We start from the raw sequence: 19,095 nt of genomic DNA on the forward strand, positions 1-19,095 counted from the left end.
AGAATCCGGCAGAATTTTCTTCATCTTCCTCAATCCGATTTTGCGCAGAAAACCCTAGTTTAGGCAGCGCGAAGGAACTCGTCTTTTCAATGGCGAGAATAATATCTGTGTCAATTCTTGTGGCTTCCTCAACATTTTCACTAATCAGTCCATCATCTACTTCCTCCAAACCGGCATTATTTACCAGCATCTTCTCAAATCCCGCCGGCGACCTTTCATATGCTATGCAAGTCGTTTCATGTTCTGCCGGAAAAATCAGGTTCTCTTCATCCGAAAAAACACCATGGTCTGCCTCCTCATCACGGCCTTCCTCATCGTCGACGTCGTCTTCGCCGGCCGGAACTCCACCATCATTTCCGGCCAAGTGTTTAGAAGCTAGGGTTTTTGTGTGTGAAGGTGAGGGTTTGCGAGTGTGTGAGAGAGAGTAGAGAGGATTTGGAGAGTCCATTTTTTAGAGAGAGAATTTTTTGAATTACGTTATTGCCATACTCCTTCATTAATCACCATGCTGAGTCTGGATGATTCATCTAGTCCAAGTAGCCTCGGTCCTCGTGGGAAAGAGTCACAAAGAGGGCCAAGGTGCTGCCACGGATCCTGCCACAAGAAGAAATTCCTCCCATCTCCAATCCGGTAGTCCACCATGGTTCGGAGAAACATCCGTAATCGGAGGATTTTCCTCCATCCCCATGAGCCGCCTTGGTCCGTAATCGTCCATATAGAGGTGCATTGTAGGCGTCCCTGGTACAGCCATTCAACCGAGATCGATGTCCTGTCGCATCTAATGACATCACATAGTTTTTTTGTCATCAATGCACGGTTCAAGGTACTGATGTCCTTAAACCCAAGTCCTCCTTCCTCCTTTGGTCGGCATATATCTTTCCACGCAACCTTGGCATAACCACTATTCGTCGTTCCCTTCCACAAGAAATCTCGCAATCTTTTCTCGATTTCAGTAATAACTTTCTTCGGTAATATAAATGCCGATGCCCACTAAAGACTCAGTGCTATAAGTACAGATTTAATAATTTGTACTCTACCAGCATAAGATATAGTGGTACCTTCCCATCCAGCAATCCATTTGTCAATCTTCATTAATAGTGGACGGCAATCTGCAATAGTGAGTCGAGACGATATAAGTGGTAACCCCAGATACCTCATTGGAAGAACCCCAGATACCTCATTAGACAGCGGATTCTTAGCATTACTCTACCTATATCAGTTAGTACACGAGCTTTATATAGACTATGGTGTATCCCATGGCCTACCGATGGAGAAATCAACTGATGATCACATTGTTGTACTGTACAATTTTTTTACTTAATGAAACTTACATTTACCTAAAAAAAATAAAACCGTGCAAAACAGCTAAATTTTGAATGTTCTTAGAATTCGACGAAACTTGACCCAAACGTTGGTCTACACCCATTCATTTGTGTTGTAAGTTTGCAAAGCGTAATAATAAATACAAGTTAGTGTATAAGGGAAACGAACTTTAATAAAACCATGCAAAAAAGCTAAATTTTGAATGTTCTCAGAATTCCACGAAACTAGAACCAAACGTAGGTCCGTTCCCATGCATTTGTGTGGTAATTTGCTAAGCGTAACTATAACTACAAGTAAGTGTAAAAGGAAAACGAACTTGCTTTAATAAAATCGTGCAAAACAGCTAAATATTGAACGTTCATAGAATTCCACGAAACTTGACCCAAACGTTGGTCTAGACCCATGTATTTGTGTGGTACATTTGCTAAGCGTAATGATAATTACAAGTTAGTGTAAAAATAGAAACGAACTTGCTTTAATAAACCGTGCAAAACAGCTAAATATTGAACGTTCATAGAATTCCATGAAACTTGACCCAAACGTTGGTCTAAACCCATGTATTTGTGTGGTAAATTTGCTAAGCATAATAATAACTACAAGTTAGTGTAAAAATGGAAACGAACTTGCTTTAATAAACCGTGTAGAACAGCTAAATATTGAAGGTTCATAGAATTGCACGAAACTTGACCCAAACGTTGGTCCAGGCCCATGTATTTGTGTGGTAAATTTGCTAAGCGTAATAATAATTACAAGTTAGTGTAAACGGAAAACGAATTTGCTGTAATAAAGCCGTGTAAAACAGCTAAATTTTGAACGTTCTCATAATTGCACGAAACTTGACCCAAATGTAGCTCTAAACTCATGCATTTGTGTGATAAATTTGCAAAGCGTAATAATAACTACAAGTTAGTGTAAAAGGGAAACGAACTTGCTTTAATAAAACCGAGCAAAACAGCTAAATTTTGAGCGTTCTCAGAATTCCACGAAACTTGAGCCAAACGCAGGTACCCATGTGTTTGTGTGGTAAATTTTTTTTTTTCTAGGTAAGTGTAATTTTCATTAAAGAAAAGAAAGTATAGTACAACAGAGTCCCTCTTTAGGCGCTTCCCTCGACAGGCCAAGGGATACGCCACAGTCTATACAAGGCACATGTGCTAATAGATCTAGGAAGCTTAATACTGAGTATACGTTGTCGAACATCTTCTACTATTAAGTTGCCCACTACGCTCGGGGGTCTCTCCTCGTGCTCAAAACGTCTCAGGTTTCTCTCCCTCCAAATATGGTATACACACGATCCAAGCAGGCATCGGTAGGATATATTGATAATGTGCTTCCCACGCCATTTTCTTGCTCCCCATTCAACATCACTGACCCAATCCCTATTAGGCCACTGGAATCGTACAATGCGCCGAATACTACTGAGGCATCTCCTACTAAATCTGCAGTGGAAAAACAGGTGGTTATGTGACTCCACCATGTCTTCATTGCACAACACGCAGCACCCAAGATGGGAGAGCCATGGTTTATCCGTCGTTGCGAGCTTCTCCAGGATAGCTAGCCAAAGGATAAACAAATGTCGCGGGAGCTTTAAAGAACCTGAAAGTAGTGAAATCCAACCTACTTTCGGTCCTGCTGGTATCATAGCCCGATAGAACTCCTGGGTAGTGGGTTTCCACTCGAACCTTTTCATATAATACGATCTGTACCCCCATGGATCCGAGGCAGCACGTGTGTAATCTCCACGCATTCCATGTCTGTGATCAATGGCCAGTGCCAATGGCCCTCACAGATAACCGAGCTTAACATGGTAGACTCATGCAATCCCAGACTGTTTGCTCCCCGCGGAAATTTGTCAAGGAGGGGCCCAAGGTGATGCCAGGGATCCTTCTATAAGAAAAAATCACTTCCATCACCAATGCGATATTCCACCATTGAGCGTAACCAGCCTCTCAACCTCAACATTTTTCTCCATCCCCATGGTCCACTATTCTCCGGGATAGTCCATATCGAATCATCTTGTAGTCTGCCATGCCGCAGCCACTCGACCCAGATAGAAGTCCTATCACATCGGATGACTTCACATAGCTTTTTGCACATCAATGCTCGATTAAGAGTTCCCATATCCTTAAGGCCAAGTCCTCCCTCCTCCTTCGGTTTGCAAATCTCCTTCCATGCAACTTTAGGGTATCCACTATTTCCCGTACCTCTCCATAAGAAGGCTCGCAATCGCTTCTCAATGTTTTTAATGGCCCCTTTTGGCAAAATAAATGCTGAAGCCCAATAGACACCCATAGCCATAAGAACAGACTTAATGATTTGTACCCTGCCGGCATATGACAGTGCCAATCCCTCCCAACCATTGATCCGTGTATCAATCTTACTCAGTAATGGTTGGCAGTCGGCGATAGATAATCGAGAAGAGATCAATGGTAGACCCAGATACCTCATCGGAAAGTGGCCTTCCTGAAACCCCAACACCGCAAGTAGCTCCTCTCGTACATTCTGGGCTGATCGGGATATGATGATGTGGCTTTTTTCAACATGGGGCGTAACCCCGACCAATCAGCAAATCTATCTAATCCGGATTTGAAGACCCGAACAGATTCAGTATTGACCCGACAGAATAGGAGTAAGTCATCAGCGAACCCCAATTGGAAGATTCTAATATCGTCACACTTCCAATGGAATGCGAAGTTCATGTCCTGCTCGATTAGCTGTAGCATTCCCATGTGTAGAGCCTCCATCACAAGGACGAAGAGATATGGCGATAAGGGGTCGCCCTGTCGAAGCCCTCTGGCACCCGCAAAATATCCATGTGTACTAATAACAACAAGTTAGTGTAAAAGGAAAAAGAACTTGCTTTAATAAAACCGTGCAAAACAGCTAAATTTTGAACGTTCTTAGAATTCGACGAAACTTGACCCAAACGTTGGTCTACACCCATGCATTTGTGTTGTAAATTTGCAAAGCGTAATAATAAATACAAGTTAGTGTATAAGGGAAACGAACTTGCTTTACTAAAACCATGTAAAATAACTAAATTTTGAATGTTTTCAGAATTCCACGAAACTCGAACCAAACATAGGTCTATACCCATGCATTTATGTGGTAAATTTGCTAAGCGTAATAATAACTACAAGTTAGTGTAAAAGGGAAACGAACTTGCTTTAATAAAATCGTGCCAAAAAAAAAATGGACTCTCAATTTTCTCTCAATTCTCTTTCACACACCCGCACACCTTCGATTTCACACACTAAACCCCAAATCCAAAATATTCCGGCCGGCAGCCATGGGAACGACGGCGATGAGGCGGCCGACGACGAGGGGGTTGACGATGATGGTTTCCGGCATGAGACAGTCTGGCGTGGGCAAGTTTCCGGCCAAATACATGATAAAATCGCAAATCCGCCATTGATGGAGGTTCGGATCGACGAGATTAATGGCGATTCTGATACTCTCCTATGCTGGCATGGTGATAAGGATGGCAAGGGAATCATTTTCGACGGAAAAGCAGTTGATTTAGGCCCTGGTTCATCACTTTCAGAATTAGGGTTTTGCGCCGCCCACGAAGATGAAACGACGCCCGTGGAAGCCGAAAAGTCGGCTGAGGAAGACGAAGCGACAGCTACTGTTATGGAGGCTGTGGTTATGGCAGACAACAGCCGTACGAATGGCGAGGGTGAAGGAGTAATACCCATCGAAAAAGATCCAATCTTGGACGTGGAAGACGAAGACCTAGTGCGACACCCTAATCTAGGGTTTGACGGCGCAAATCTGAACGAAAACCATGGAGAACTGCTGAAATCCTCTTTCAATATGGCTGAATTCCTTCGTCTTGCACACAAGGTAATTGATAAAACCGACCATGAATCAACGGCAGCCCTTGAGAAACTTCGAATAAAATGGGAAATGCGATTTGACAAGGTTGCGATGCTGCGTTGTTTTTCGCCAGAGAGGATGATGCCGAGGACAACAGATCCTGCTCGTGCGAGGCGCCAGGCCTACCGGAGTCTTCTGCCTGCGAGCACGATGGGGAAGACGACGGAAAACGATGGGCCCGATGGACTGATGATGGCGGAAACTTCGCAACTGGCAAAGTTAGTTGCTGGAAACCTCCTCCAGCCATCTGAGACGGTGCAAACGTGTTTTCCGACTGAACCGCCGGCGAGAGACGTGGACAGTGAGGTGGCGATCGGATCTGGGGATGTGGACGATGACGTGGAGCCCAACTCAGCGGCTGACTTGGCGCAAAGATTGGATGTAACTTCTGATGACATCAGCCTCGCTAGGGCTGATGTCAGCAATGATAGAGATGACATTAGGGCTTATGTCAGCAGTGATGCTGCTGCTGATGTCATCAGTGATGCTGCTGCTGATGTCATCAATGGTGTAGGAAAAAATCAACTTCTTGACAACATAATGGCAGAGAACGTGGAGTGTAACATGGCGAAGGAAAAATCATTTGTTGCTCCAGTACAAACGGGATTGTACGTAGGTAATATTCCATTAAATACATATCCCGAACCAATTATTGACGATAAAATTGCGCATGCATTTAACCACTCATCGCGGAAGACCCTCAAGTTCATTGCTCCAACACTACAAAATGGAGAGGCGATTGTGAGACCGACGTTAGACGGTATCAGAAATGGGTCTAAGCGCTGGAAAACTACCGCGGTCGGATACTTTTTGGGAAAACGCCCGTACTTTCACCATTTGAAGGAATATGCGTTATCAGTTTGGCCGGGGTTAAGAGAGGTAACTGGTACTACTAACAGTTTCTTTTTCTTCCAGTTTAAGTCAGTTGCAGATATGGAAGATATTATTGAAGGAGGGCCGTGGCTATTTCAGGGGCAGCCTATTGTTCTTAAAAAATGGGAGCCGGGAATGGTACTAAGGAAACTTAAACCTACACAGGTTCCTGTCTGGGTCAAATTGCGCCACCTTCCGGTGGAGTTGTGGACGGAGGAGGGACTCAGCATAGTGGCTAGTGGAGTGGGTAAACCTTTATACCCCCGGATGCGATCACGAGAGCATGCACGAGACTGGATTTCGCTCGTGTATGCGTTATGCTGGATGTGAATTCAAAAATGCCAAAGCACATTATTATTATGACACCTGATGAGGAAGGAGGAGAAGTACCGTGCAAAGTTGATGTGGAGTATGAATGGCTACCCCCGAGATGCACCAGCTGTATGACATTGGGACACTCAGCCAAGGAGTGCACTATCAACAAACCCAAATCTATCAAACCACCGGTCAATAGAACACTTTCGACATTGTTGAGAACAATTGTGAAAAAGAACTTAAGGAGTTGGGAAGAGTGTCTACCGCATGTCGAGTTTGCGTACAATAGGGCTATCCACTCCACTACTAAGTTTTCACCCTTTCAGATTGTTTATGGTTTTAATCCTCTTGCACCTATTGATTTAATTCCCTTGCCTTTGCAGGAGAGAGTAAATATGGATGGAAAGAAACGTGCTGAATTTGTCAAGCAAATCCATGAAAAGGTCAAAAGTAATATTGAGAGAATGACTCAACACTACATGAACCGAGCGAACAAGGGAAGGAAACGAGTTATCTTTGAACCGGGAGACTTAGTATGGTTGCATCTTAGAAAAGAGAGGTTTCCGGACAAAAGGAAGTCCAAGCTCATGCCAAGAGGGGATGGACCATTCCGAGTCCTTGAAAGAATTAATGACAATTCTTACAAACTTGATTTACCTAGGAGTTAAGGTCACCATTCCTTCATTTAAAGGAAAGAGTGATCCCGAAGTGTATTTAGAGTGGGAGATGCGTGTCGAGCAAATCTTTTCATGCCACAACTACTCGGAGAGTAAAAAGGTAAAACTCACAGCCCTTGAGTTTACTGATATGCTCTTGTTTGGTGGGATCAAATGCAAAAGGAACGGGTTAGGAATGGTGAACGTCCCATCACAACATGGGAAGAGATGAGAGCAACCATGAGGAGAAGGTTCGTTCCATCCTATTATCGTCGTGAGCTTCACAACCATCTCCAACGTCTTACTCAAGGTTCTAAAAGTGTTGATGAGTACTACAAGGAGATGGAGATTGCCATGATTCGAACTAACATTATAGAGGACAATGAAGCAACTATGGCTCGTTTCTTGCATGGGCTCAATCGGGATATCGCCGATGTTGTGGAGATGCACCACTATGTAGAACTTGAAGAGATGGTACACCAAGCCATCAAGGTGGAACAACAACTCAAGCGAAGAGGACATTTGAGGAAGACTTCTAACTCGTCGGCATTCGGTCCATGGAAGAACAACCCCAAGAAAGACACCCCTACTACATCAAGATTCAAGCAGGCAGATCCTAAACATGATGACAAAGTTGCTACCAAAAAGGTACAGCCTGAACCCAATTCTTCAAGAAATCGTGATATAAAGTGTTTCAAGTGCCAAGGAAAAGGACACATAGCAAGTGAGTGTCCTAACCGACGTACAATGATCTTCAACAATCATGGAGAGTTGGAAACCGAGGAAGAAATCACCGACAAAGAGGAATCATCAAAAGAAGATGGTGATGGAGAGTATGCCGAAGAAGGAGAATTGCTTGTTACTAGAAGACCCTTAGTGCCCAGATGTTGGAGGAAGATAATTGCCAAAGAGAAAACTTGTTCCATACACGCTGTCAAGTTCATGGAAAGGTATGTAGTATGATTATTGATGGTGGAAGTTGTTGCAATGTGGCAAGTACTGAATTGGTTCAAAAATTAAGTCTACCTACTTTCAAGCACCACCGCCCGTACAAGCTTCAATGGTTGAATGAGTGTGGAGAGCTGAAGGTGACCAAGCAAGTAAAGGTACTTTTTTCAATTGGAAGATATAAGGATGAGGTTTTATGTGAGGTTGTACTAATGAAAGCATGCCACATACTGTTGGGAAGACCATGGCAGTTTGATAGGCATGTAACACATGATGGATTCCAAAATCGTTACTCTTTTGTGCTTCGAGAAGAATCAATAACTCTCAATCCGATGACACCAAAACAAATTTTGCAAGATCAAATCTTGAGAGAAAAGAAAAGAGAGTGTGAGAAAAGGAATGAGAAAGGAAAAGAAGAAAGTGAAAATGAGAGTGAAAAAAGAATGAAAGATTCAAAAGAGGGAGAACAAGAAAGCAAAGTTGCGAGAAGAAAGAAAAAGGAGAGGGAAAAAGAAGAGAAAGAGAGTTTACTAGTTGCTAGGAAGAGTGAAATCAAGGAAGCTTTGTTTTCTCGACAAAACCTCATAGTACTTGTGTACAAAGAGGCTATGTTGAATTCTAACGACCTAACCTCTTCTTTGCCTAGTGTTGTTACATCTCTTTTGCAGGATTATGAAGATGTCTTTCCGGATGAGATGCCACCAGGTTTGCCACCCATTCGAGGGATAGAACATCAAATTGACTTCATTCCGGGAGCATCCTTGCCAAACCGCCCAGCATACCGTACCAATCCCGAAGAAACCAAAGAGATTCAAAGGCAAATCCAAGAATGGATGGCCAAAGGTTATGTGAAGGAGAGCCTTAGTCCTTGTGCAGTTCCGGTGTTGCTCGTACCTAAGAAGGATGGCACATGGCGGATGTGTGTCGTTGTCGAGCCATTAACAACATAACGATAAGATATCGCCACCCTATTCCTAGGATAGACGATATGCTTGATGAGTTAAATGGTTCAACTATCTTTTCTAAAATTGATTTAAAAAGTGGTTATCATCAAATTAGAATAAAAGAAGGAGATGAGTGGAAAACCGCTTTCAAAACAAAGCATGGGCTTTATGAGTGGTTAGTTATGCCATTTGGACTTAGTAATGTACCTAGTACATTTATGAGATTGATGAATCATGTTTTGCGTGCATTTATAGGCAAATTTGTGGTTGTGTACTTTGATGACATCCTTGTTTATAGTAGCACTTTGGAAGAGCACGTAACACATTTAAAACAAGTCCTAGAGGTTCTAAGAAAGGAAAGGTTGTTTGGAAACTTGAAAAAGTGTGACTTTTGCACTAACAAAGTTATTTTCCTTGGTTTTGTTGTAAGTAGTGAAGGAATCACAGTTGACGAAGAAAAGCTCAAAGCTATTCAAGATTGGCCAACCCCCACCACTATTGGAGAAGTGAGGAGCTTTCACGGCCTTGCAAGCTTTTATAGGCGATTTGTGAAGGACTTTAGCACCATGGCAGCCCCATTGAACGAGTTAACCAAGAAAAATGTTCCATTCAAGTGGGGAAACGCACAAGAGAAAGCCTTTCAAGCTATAAAAGAGAAGCTTACCCATGCACCTTTGCTAGCCCTTCCCGACTTTGGTAAGACTTTTGAAATTGAATGTGATGCAAGTGGGATTGGCATAGGAGGAGTTCTTATGCAAGGAGGTAGGCCGGTTGCATATTTCAGTGAGAAATTAAGTGGGCCAACACTTAACTACCCTACATATGACAAGGAGCTTTATGCATTGGTTAGAGTATTGGAAACTTGGCAACATTATTTGTGGCCAAAAGAGTCAAAGCACTCAAGTATATTAAGAGTCAAAGCAAGCTTAGCCGTCGACATGCAAAGTGGGTAGAGTTTATTGAGTCATTTCCATATGTGATCAAGCACAAGAAAGGTAAGGAGAACATTGTTGCTGATGCACTTTCAAGAAGGTATGTTTTACTTTCAATAATGGATGCTAAAATTCTTGGTTTTGAGCTCATCAAAGATTTTTATGCTAATGATGTTGATTTTGGTAAAGTGTTTGGAAATTGCAGCCCAAGCATTGGATGGGACAAATTCTATTTGCATGATGGATTTTTATTTCGAGCCAACCAGCTTTGTGTTCCTAATTGTTCTATTCGTTCATTATTGTTAAAGGAAGCACATTCTGGGGGTTTGATGGGTCACTTTGGTATTTCTAGAACTTTGGGAGTCTTGAGCGAACACTTTTATTGGCCAAAGATGCGTAGAGATGTTGAAAAGTTTGTGGGAAAATGCATAGTTTGTCATAAGGCAAAGTCAAAGCTTAATCCCCATGGATTGTACATGCCCCTCCCTATTCCTAGTGTACCTTGGGAAGATATTTCAATGGACTTTGTTTTGGGATTACCTAGGTCTAAGAGGGGGAGAGATTCTATTTTTGTTGTTATAGACAGGTTTTCCAAAATAGCACACTTTATAGCATGCCATAAAGTTGATGATGCCTCTAATATTGCTAATCTTTTCTTTCAGGAAATTGTGAGGCTTCACGGTATGCCAAGGACTATAGTGTCCGATCGAGATGCCAAGTTCCTTAGCTACTTTTGGAAAACTTTGTGGGGCAAGCTTGGAACTAAGTTGCTTTTCTCTACTGCTTGCCATCCACAAACCGATGGGCAAACTGAGGTGGTCAATAGAACACTTTCGACATTGTTGAGAACAATTGTGAAAAAGAACTTAAGGAGTTGGGAAGAGTGTCTACCGCATGTCGAGTTTGCGTACAATAGGGCTATCCACTCCACTACTAAGTTTTCACCCTTTCAGATTGTTTATGGTTTTAATCCTCTTGCACCTATTGATTTAATTCCCTTGCCTTTGCAGGAGAGAGTAAATATGGATGGAAAGAAACGTGCTGAATTTGTCAAGCAAATCCATGAAAAGGTCAAAAGTAATATTGAGAGAATGACTCAACACTACATGAACCGAGCGAACAAGGGAAGGAAACGAGTTATCTTTGAACCGGGAGACTTAGTATGGTTGCATCTTAGAAAAGAGAGGTTTCCGGACAAAAGGAAGTCCAAGCTCATGCCAAGAGGGGATGGACCATTCCGAGTCCTTGAAAGAATTAATGACAATTCTTACAAACTTGATTTACCTAGTCAGTATGGAGTAAGTGCTACTTTTAATGTTTCTGATCTTTCTCTTTTTTATGATGCAGATAATGAAGAGTCGAGGACGACTCCTTTTCAAGAAGGGGAAGATGATAGGAATATCGAGGGCGTCCAACAAGCAAAAGAAATTCAAGATCCAATGGACCAAGATTTAACCATTGAAAGTGGGCCAATGACAAGAGAAAGGTTGAAGAGAATGCAAGAAGTAATTCAAGCCCAATCCAACTTAGTCCTTGCTAATGGGATCAAGTCACAATCGGAGGCCCAACATGTGAGCTTAATTTCATTAATTCAAGCCCAAGGAAGCCCACAATAGGAGCCCAACTCGTCCAAGTGCAGCCATGTGGTCAAAAGAGACCTTTCAACTACATTCAAAGTGCATTTATACACCAATTCTCGGATTCACATGGTCATGCATGGGTTTTACTCGGTTATGACCAAGAATGCATAGTTTTTAGTTATTTTTGACCAAGTATTGAATGTACGTCCACCAAGGAGCCACTTGGGGATATGAAAGGTTAATTTGGAAGTGTTTTAGGCCTATAAAAGACACATACCAGCCACGCATGCGGGATACAATCGAAATATTCAAGAATTGATCTAGTTTATAAAATATTGAGTGTTCTCTTACTTTGGAGAGTTATACACTTGTTTTAGCTTTTGTGAAACCTTTGCTTTGTCAATCTAGTCTATTAGATTGGTGATTCAAATTCACATAGCCTCCAATTCGTGCTCGACCCAAGTGTGTCGTTGTGTGGATTGGTTTACTCGTGCTCGTGGTTGGTTGAATGTTCTAAGTAGTAGGTCACGTTCATATAACGTGGTTGACTATTTACATTCCTCAGGTCACGAACCACTTTATCCATTTCCAGCCTACGCCGTAAAGATCGGGCCACCCATGGTCAATACCATATCAATGGGGGTACAGATCGTATTATATGGAAAGGCTCGAGTGGGAAACCCACTACCCAAGAGTTCTATCAGGCTATGATACCAGCAGGACCGAAAGTAGGTTGGATTTCACTACTTTCGGGTTCTTTAAAGATCCCGTGACATTTGTTTATCCTTTGGCTAGCTATCCTGGAGAAGCTCGCAACGACGGATAAACCATGGCTTTCCGATCTTGGGTGCTGCGTGTTGTGCAATGAAGACATGGTGGAGTCACATAACCACCTGTTTTTCCACTGCAGATTTAGTAGAAGATGCCTCAGTAGTATTCGGCGCATTGTACGATTCCAGTGGCCTAATCGGGATTGGGTCAGTGATGTTGAATGGGGTGCAAGAAAATGGCGTGGGAAGCACATCATCAATATATCCTACCGATGCCTGCTTGGATCGTGTGTATACCATATTTGGAGGGAGAGAAATCTGAGAAATTTTGAGCACGAGGAGAGGCCCCCGAGTGTAGTGGCCAACTTAATAGTAGAAGATGTTCGGCAACGTATACTCAGTATTAAGCTTCCTAGCTCTATTAGCACATGTGCCTTGTATAGACTGTGGCGTATCCCTTGGCCTGTCGAGGGAAGCGCCTAATGAGGGACACTGTTGTACTATACTTTCTTCTTAATGAAAATTACACTTACCCAAAAAAAATTACTTGATAGTGCAGAAGGTTCATCAAGGGGTCCTAAGCGAAGCAACCCCGTACCTGGGGACCCATGTTAAACCTTGCCATATGGAACGTACGTGGCCTGAACAAGAGGGATCATCAGCTAGCGGTCAAGGATATCATTGCTAAGCTCAGGTTACACTTTATTGGTTTCCTAGAAACACGTGTTCGCATTAATAACTGTGCTAGTATACAATCATTTTTGATACCTCATTGGAAATGGTTTATGGATAATGACAATATTGGAAATCGGATATGGATTGCCTGTATTTATAACTATACTGATGTGGATATTATTGAGGTGGGAAACCAGTTTATACACTGCCGTGTCACTATTAGAGCATTACAAGAGTATGTTGATATTACTAATGTGTATGGTGCTACTGAGGTCTCTGATAGGCGAGAATTATGGGCCTCTCTAGAATCCTTAGTTGTCCAATGCATTAATATTCCCTGGCTGGTTGGAGGTGACTTCAATGCAGTCAGGGATCTCAGTGAGGTATGTGGTACGTCGGGAGATATAAGAGTGGCGATGGAGGAATTTAATACGTGCCTACAGAATACTGCGCTTTTGCCACTACTGATGCAGGGTGAATGGTACACATGGCATAATCGTAGTGCTAGCCCTCGCAACCTGTGGAAGCGACTTGATCGTATGCTAACCAATGATACATGGACTTTGCGGTTTCCATCAGTATTCTACCAATGCCTCACTCCACGGACATCGGATCACTCGCCGATGGTGGTTTATGGGGATAATCAACAGCGATTTGGAGGTATGTTTCGGTTTGACAACTTCCTTACTCTATCACCAGATTTTATTCCTAGCGTGCATAGTATATGGCAGCAACAAATAGTGGGAGTGGAAAACCGTGTGGCAAAGGATGTGGAAGGGAATGACATCATCGCTGATGTCACATCTGCAGCTACAGTTGACCTGTTGACTGATGACGTCACTATTGACTCTGCTGACGTCAGCAGTGATGTCAGCCTGTGAAATAGCTTGAAAAAAATGCTTCCTTCTCTTGCGAATCATGCTCCGACGGGGTTATTTATTGGCAACATTCCATTACATGAACATGGGAACTCAGTAATTGATAACAAAATAACACAAGACTTCAATAATTCATCTCGAAAAACGCTCTCATATATAGCCCCATTGACGCAAAATGGTGAGGTTGTGGTTCGTCCATCCTTAGATACTGTGCGTGATGGAGCTAAGCGTTGGAAAACTACTGCAGTTGGATACTTTTTGGGAAAGCGACCGTATTACCATCTTCTGAAGGAATATGCGCATTCGGTCTGGCTCGATTTACGAGAGGTAACCGCGACAACTAATGGTTTTTTCTTCTTTCAATTTAAGAATGTCATTGCCATGGAAGAGGTGATAGAAGGCGGACCATGGTTATTCCAAGGGCGGCCAATAGTACTCCAGAAGTGGGAACCGGGTATGGCTATGAGGAAACAGAAGCATACACAAATACCTGTATGGATTAAACTTCGGCACTTACCTATGGAATACTGGACAACGGAAAGATTGAGTACAGTTGCAAGTGGAGTGGGCAAGCCCCTATATCCAGATGCGATAACGAGGGCATGCACGAGACTGGATTTTGCTCGTGTATGCGTGATACTAGATGTTACACAGAAGTTGATAAACCATGTCATAATCATGACACCAAATGAGGATGGAGGGGAAACACCGTGTAAGATAGATGTCGAATACGAATGGCTACCTCCGAAATGTATGAGTTGTATGATGATCGGACATATGACGAAAGATTGTGCAATGAATAAACCCCTTAAATCCACTAAACCACCGGTAGCTGTGTATGTGCCGAAAGCTATCATTCCCCAAACGCAATTGGCCAATGAAAGGAAAGCTAAAATGAGAGCTGGTACTTCAAGAAACGAGGAGAAACAAAACGATAGGCGTACGGCAGTGCCTTCTCGTGGAGGTGGATTGAAGGCAAGTCATGAGGAGAAGGGTAAGGAGATAGTAGTATATAATACATTCGATGCTCTACACTTAATTGACGATGCAGATGATATAGCCCGGGGTCCTAATCAACGCAGCCCTATACTTCATGATCCATGTTGAACACAGCAATATGGAATGTTCGTGGCCTGAATAAAAGAGACCATCAGCAAGCAGTGAAGGACATCGTTGCTGAATTCAGGTTACAATTTCTCGGTCTTCTTGAAACTCGGGTTAGTATTAATAATGCAGCTCAAATTCAATCTTTTCTATTATCCCATTGGAAATGGTATGTGGATTATGGATCTTCTGGTAATCGGGTGTGGATTGCATGGGATGATAATTTTATTGATGTTGAAGTGGTTGAATGTGGAATGCAATTTATTCATTGTCTTATTAATATTCGTGCGATCCATGAGTCAGTTGCTGTTACTGTCGCTTATGGAGCTACTGAGGTGGTTGATAGGAGAGAGTTATGGAGTGCCTTGGAAAATATAGCTATTCAGTGTGCTGATATCCCATGGTTGATTGGAGGGGACTTTAATGCAGTTCGCGACCTCAGCGAAGTTTGTGGCACATCAGGGGATATCCGAATAGCTATGGAAGACTTTAATGCAACCATATAGAATACAGGATTACTACCAGTACCCATACAGGGAGAGTGGTACACATGGCACAACCATAGTGCGACACCACGGAACCTCTGGAAAAGATTGGACCGCATGTTGATAAATGATAGATGGATGGCACGATTCCCTAACACATTCTACTCGGTCCTTACACCACGCACTTCAGACCACTCACCGATAGTAATATATGGGGACCGACAACAGCAGTATGGAGGTATGTTCCGATTCGATAACTACCTCGCTCGTTCACCTGAGTTTATTCCTAGTGTGCGGAATATATGGCAACATAACATTGTTGGTACGCCTATGTATGCTGTGGCACGCAAACTCAAAGCACTGAAACCAATATTCCGAGAGCAAAGGAGAAATAAAGGGGATCTATCGCACAATGTTCAAATGGCGAAAGGGTTTCTTGAAGCAGCACAAGTTCTTGATAGCTCAAGAAGACGAGATGAGCTATTCATACAACTAGAACACTGTTGTCGACTCGTACTGGCCAAAGCAACAAAACTGGAACAAATTATGCTACAACAACGAGCGAAGATGCAGTGGATGAAGGGAGGTGATCAGTGCTCCCGAGTGTCCTTTCGGAAGATTACCCAACGAAGATCATCAAGGAGGATCTTCCAGATCAACGATGACCAGGGATCCACTCACACAGGTCCAGAAGAAGTTATTAATCAGTTTGTCACATATTACCAAATCCTGCTAGGGGGAGATAGACGACGATCAATTATTGACATTCGATTTCTCAGACCGTGGGCTAGGCACATTCTGAGTAATGAGGAATCTACCGCTTTACTGTTACCGTTCACACCAGCAGATGTCAAACAGGCGGTTTTTGACATTGCTGAGGACAAAGCCCTAGGCCCGGACGGATACTCATCAGGCTTCTTCAAAGCAGCATGGCCTATTGTTGGACAGGAAGTGACTACGGCAGTACTGGACTTCTTTCGTACAGGCCGACTTCTGAAGCAGATAAATACTACACTGTTGGCGCTCCTTCCAAAAGTACATTCCCCTATGACGGTTAGTGATTTCGGCCCATAGCATACTGTAATGTGCTTTATAAGATCATTGCAAAGCTCATTGTCCAAAGGCTGAGTGTGATAATGGACAAACTGATCAATCCATGCCAAGCGGCATTTGTGCCGGGACGCAGCATTGGAGATAACATCATGCTAGCACAGGAACTCTTTACGGGTTATAACCAGACTCGTCTACCTCGTAGATGTGCTCTGAAAGTTGACATCCGGAAGGCATATGACACAGTGGATTGGGACTTCCTGATAGTAGTTATGGAGATGTTTGGGTTCCCTAGTACTTTCGTGAAGTGGATTGAGGAATGTGTGACAACACCTTCATTCTCTATTGGGCTAAATGGGAAGCCCCATGGATTCTTTCGAGGAGCAAGAGGACTTCGGCAGGGTGACCCTCTATCACTCTACCTCTTTGTACTTGTGATGGAAGTCCTCCATTTGGGCTTCCTGCAGTTGATTGATCAGGAAGAGAGATTTTCCTATCATTGGAAATGCGAGGCAGCCAGGGTCTTTCAGTTGGCATTTGCTGATGATGTGATATTATTTTGCCGTGCTGATATGGACTCTCTAAGAATCTTTAAAGCAGGTCTGGATCGTTTTGCCGAATGGTCGGGTCTCAGACTGAACGTGCAGAAAAGCCACCTGATTATCTCACGTTCAGCACAAGCACTGCGTGAGGAGATGTTGGCGCTACTTGGATTTCAGGAAGGGATTCTTCCAATGAGATATCTGGGGTTACCACTTATATCGTCTCGACTAACTATTGCAGATTGCCGACCACTATTACTGAAGATTGATAAACGGATTGCTGGTTGGGAAGGTACCACTTTGTCTTATGCTGGTAGAGAACAAATTATTAAATCTGTACTTACAACAATGAGTTTTTATTGGGAATCGGACCCAAGAAAGTTATTAATGAAATTGAGAAACGGTTGCGAGCTTTCTTGTGGAAGGGAATGACGAATAGTGGTTACGCCAAGGTTTCGTGGAAAGATATATCCCGACCAAAGGAGGAGGGAGGACTTGGGTTCAAGGACATCAGTACCTTGAACCGTGCATTGATGACAAAAAAACCATGTGACGTCATTAGATGCGACAGGACATCGATCTGGGTTGATTGGCTGCACCAGGGACGCCTACAACATACCTCCATATGGACGATTACGGACCAAAGAGGCTCATGGGGATGGAGGAAAATCCTCCGTTTAAGGATTTTTCTCCGAAATATGGTGGACTACCGGATTTGAGATGGGAGGAGTTTCCTCTTGTGGCAAGATCCATGGCACCACCTTGGCCCTCTTTGTGAATCTTTCCCACGAGGACCGAGGCTACTTGGAATAGATGAGTCATCCAGACTCAACACGGTGATTCATGAAGGAGTTTGGCAATGGCCCCTTATCACGGATCTTAAGTGTTCGGAGATCACACATGCACTCCCCACTATTCTTGGAGGGGAAGACCGTATAATTTGGAGATTTGAGAATGATCGACCAACAGCACAGGCTATTTATGAGTTATTTGACACACCAGGATCAAAAGTAGACTGGTCTTCACTACTTTCGGGATCACTTAAAATTCCACGTCACAACTTTATTCTATGGCTTGCCATCCAAGGCAAGTTGGCTACGACAGATAAACCATGACTTGCTCACCTTGGCCCATGTATCCTATGCAATGAAGATTTGACAGAGACACATGCACATTTATTCTTCCAATGCAGATTTAGCCGAAGATGCCTCACGGAAATTCGAAGAACGATACGGTTCATGTGGCCCAATAGAGAGTGGAAAGATGACATTACATGGGCTTCACGGAGATGGAGGGGTAAACACATCATCAACATGTCTTATAGATCACTACTTGCATCATGTGTGTACCACATTTGGAAGGGTGGATCGTGGGGTTGGAGAAGGGTGGATCGTGGGGTTGGAGAAAGCTGCTTCGTCTACGCAGCCTTATCAAACCAATGGTGGAGTGTTGTATTGAGAGATGGGAGGTCATTCTTTCTGTGGAAGGATCCATGGCATCACCTGGGCCCCTTGATTTCTCGATTTCCACGAGGACCGAGTTTACTTGGACTTGATGAATCTACCAAGCTCAATACGGTTATTGATGAGGGCCAATGGCACTGGCCCCTCATAACGGATTTGGAATGCCTCCAGATTATTTATACACTACCCCAGATCCATGGTGGAGAAGATAGAATCATTTGGCGTTTCCCGGATGGCCGACCCACAGCCCAAGCCCTATACAGACTTATCTGCCCGCCCGGACCAAAAGCAGGTTGGACGTCACTACTTTCGGGTTCACTTAAGATCCCACGACATTGTTTTATCTTGTGGATGGCTTTTCAGGAAAAACTACCAGCGACAGACAAACCCTGGCTCACACACATTGGAGGGTGTATTCTTTGTGATGAAGAAACAACCGAGACACATAATCATTTATTCTTCCGATGCCGATATAGCAGAAGATGCCTTATAGCCATACGAGAAATAATTCGATTCGATTGGCCCAATCGCACATGGGCAATGGATGTGGAATGGGCAGTAAAAAAATGGAGAGGGAAGCATATCATCAATGCAGCATACCGAGCGTTACTTGGGTCTTTGGTTTACCATTTGTGGCGAGAAAGAAACTCCAGACGGTTCCAGCAAAGTGAACACCCG

At 43.3% G+C, this 19,095-nt stretch overlaps 1 protein-coding gene across 1 annotated transcript; it reads left to right on the top strand.

Annotated features, from left to right (window-relative positions):
* Positions 1-15,929: 15,929 nt before the first annotated feature.
* Positions 15,930-16,436, top strand: LOC148787209 (uncharacterized). The gene has a single exon (XM_088883529.1). It carries the CDS (start codon positions 15,930-15,932, stop codon positions 16,434-16,436), a length of 507 nt encoding a protein of 168 aa, XP_088739655.1.
* The last annotated feature ends 2,659 nt before the right edge of the window (positions 16,437-19,095 follow it).

The sequence above is a fragment of the Sesamum indicum genome, linkage group LG8 (assembly GCF_026168435.1).
Source record: "Sesamum indicum cultivar Baizhima isolate 11 linkage group LG8, ASM2616843v1, whole genome shotgun sequence".
NCBI classification, from domain to species: Eukaryota; Viridiplantae; Streptophyta; class Magnoliopsida; order Lamiales; family Pedaliaceae; genus Sesamum; species Sesamum indicum.